Source organism: Augochlora pura, chromosome 9 (genome assembly GCF_028453695.1).
Source record: "Augochlora pura isolate Apur16 chromosome 9, APUR_v2.2.1, whole genome shotgun sequence".
Lineage (NCBI taxonomy): Eukaryota > Metazoa > Arthropoda > Insecta > Hymenoptera > Halictidae > Augochlora > Augochlora pura.
The window spans coordinates 4,545,020-4,546,586 of record NC_135780.1 but is presented as its reverse complement, the minus strand read 5'-3'; the positions used below and the strand labels follow the sequence as shown (position 1 = coordinate 4,546,586).

Below are 1,567 nucleotides of genomic sequence, written 5' to 3'. Positions count from 1 at the left end.
ACGTTACAATGAATATCCTTCGCTGTGACAAGAAATTGGCGAAGTTACATGAAGGTAATTTAATTATTGTAAAATAAATTATATCGTTCAGCGAAGTATTTCTATTTTTGTTGGTTATGTTTCGAATTTATAGTTAAACAGAGAGGTACGAATCAATCGGGGGATTATAAATCGAAGCGTGCTACAACGAGAGTCTAAAAAACCTATGGCCGCGGTTAATGTTCTCACATCGGTTCATGTTCGCTTTTATCAAAATTATATTTACAGAATCGGTTGGTATTTCAAGCTATAGTACGCCCTCGTGTGGTAACTGTAGTATCTAGGCTCGTGTCGCATGTTGATTATCTCCTTCATGTCCGCGGACCGTTTGTGGCTTCTGTCTAAATTCCTTTCGTCGTAGGTCCTCATGGCGCGTTCGGCCCACTCTTGGGCCCGCGGCGGTTCACGGAACAATCCCTTTTGTCTTTGGTTCAGATAATCGATTACGTCGTTATAGTAATTTTGTCTGAAACAAACAACACAAAATTTTCAAACACTGAAAATTATATCTCATTTTCTTCTATGACTTTTTCGAAGAAATAGAAATTGAATAACGATAAATATTAATGACTTTTATAAATCATAAATAAGTAATTATAAGTCATTTTATAAGTCATAAAACACTATTATAAAAATTATCATATGTCTTTACAATTTCATATTTCAGCTTCACAATTTTGCCATGAATGCTAATAATTTCTATTTTATATAAATTAAAGTGTTAACGAGTGACTGACACGAGCCTTTCTGATCTCGGAATTAATATTTCAATACGATTCGGCAACTTACCTATACAAGTAAAGGTAATCGTAATTTAGAAAGAGAGGACGAACCCAATGATGATTGTAATGTGGTGGTTCGAGTTTTAATAATTTAATTTTTGGCTTTTCTGCGGGCGCAGCCGCGGCACCCCCTTCCGCTGCACCCTCAGCTGCTGCTCCTTCTTCGGCGGCCCCCTCTGCGGGGGTGTCGTCCATGTCCCATGGCGCTGCTTCGTCGTCTGCCCACATATTGCTTCAGGGATCCAAAGATAAAAGGGCCTGAAAATTCACACGCATCGCACGTAAAGTCTTTTTTGGGATTAAACGATGCGGTGGAACTCCGTTTAATGTTAACCTGTTAGGAGACACGATTGAGCATTATCCGAATAAAATTTTATTTCAAAAATTCGAATGAAATTTTATTTCAAAAATTCGAATAAAGTTTTATTCGATTAATCTTCCGAATATTCGAATAAGATTTTATTAATTATAGGATTGTTAATTGCAACTCGGTGATAGATAGTAACACAATCTAAATCTATGGATAATAATAAGACTTGACATTTCAGCTAATTTATTTATGATAATTTAGGTAATGGCTTTGACTTCTTTCTTTAAACATTTCCCAGGAAAAATCATAATTTATATGTTAACAATTGTGTAAATAGAAATAATTTACGATTTGTAACAATATAGTATATGCACACATGCGCCAAACAAAATTACGTTACATTTCTGTTAATTCAATTTTTCCCTACATTGAAATG

General features: G+C 35.1%; 1 protein-coding gene across 1 annotated transcript; it reads right to left on the bottom strand.

Moving 5' to 3' along the window:
* Positions 1-261: 261 nt before the first annotated feature.
* On the bottom strand, positions 262-1,049 carry Fln (flightin). The gene is made up of 2 exons (XM_078190528.1): positions 829-1,049; positions 262-505 (listed from the first exon to the last, which is right to left on the bottom strand). The coding sequence occupies exons 1-2, from the start codon at positions 1,047-1,049 to the stop codon at positions 262-264; spliced, it is 465 nt and encodes a 154-aa protein (XP_078046654.1).
* Positions 1,050-1,567: the final 518 nt, after the last annotated feature.

Excerpts from the sequence above, each read along its gene's own strand:
- Fln (XM_078190528.1), bottom strand. The coding sequence starts at position 1,049 with ATGTGGGCAGACGACGAAGCAGCGCCATGGGACATGGACGACACCCCC. Across the intron at positions 506-828 it reads GATTACCTTTACTTGTATAG|ACAAAATTACTATAACGACG; the intron begins GTAAGTTGCCGA and ends TGTTTGTTTCAG.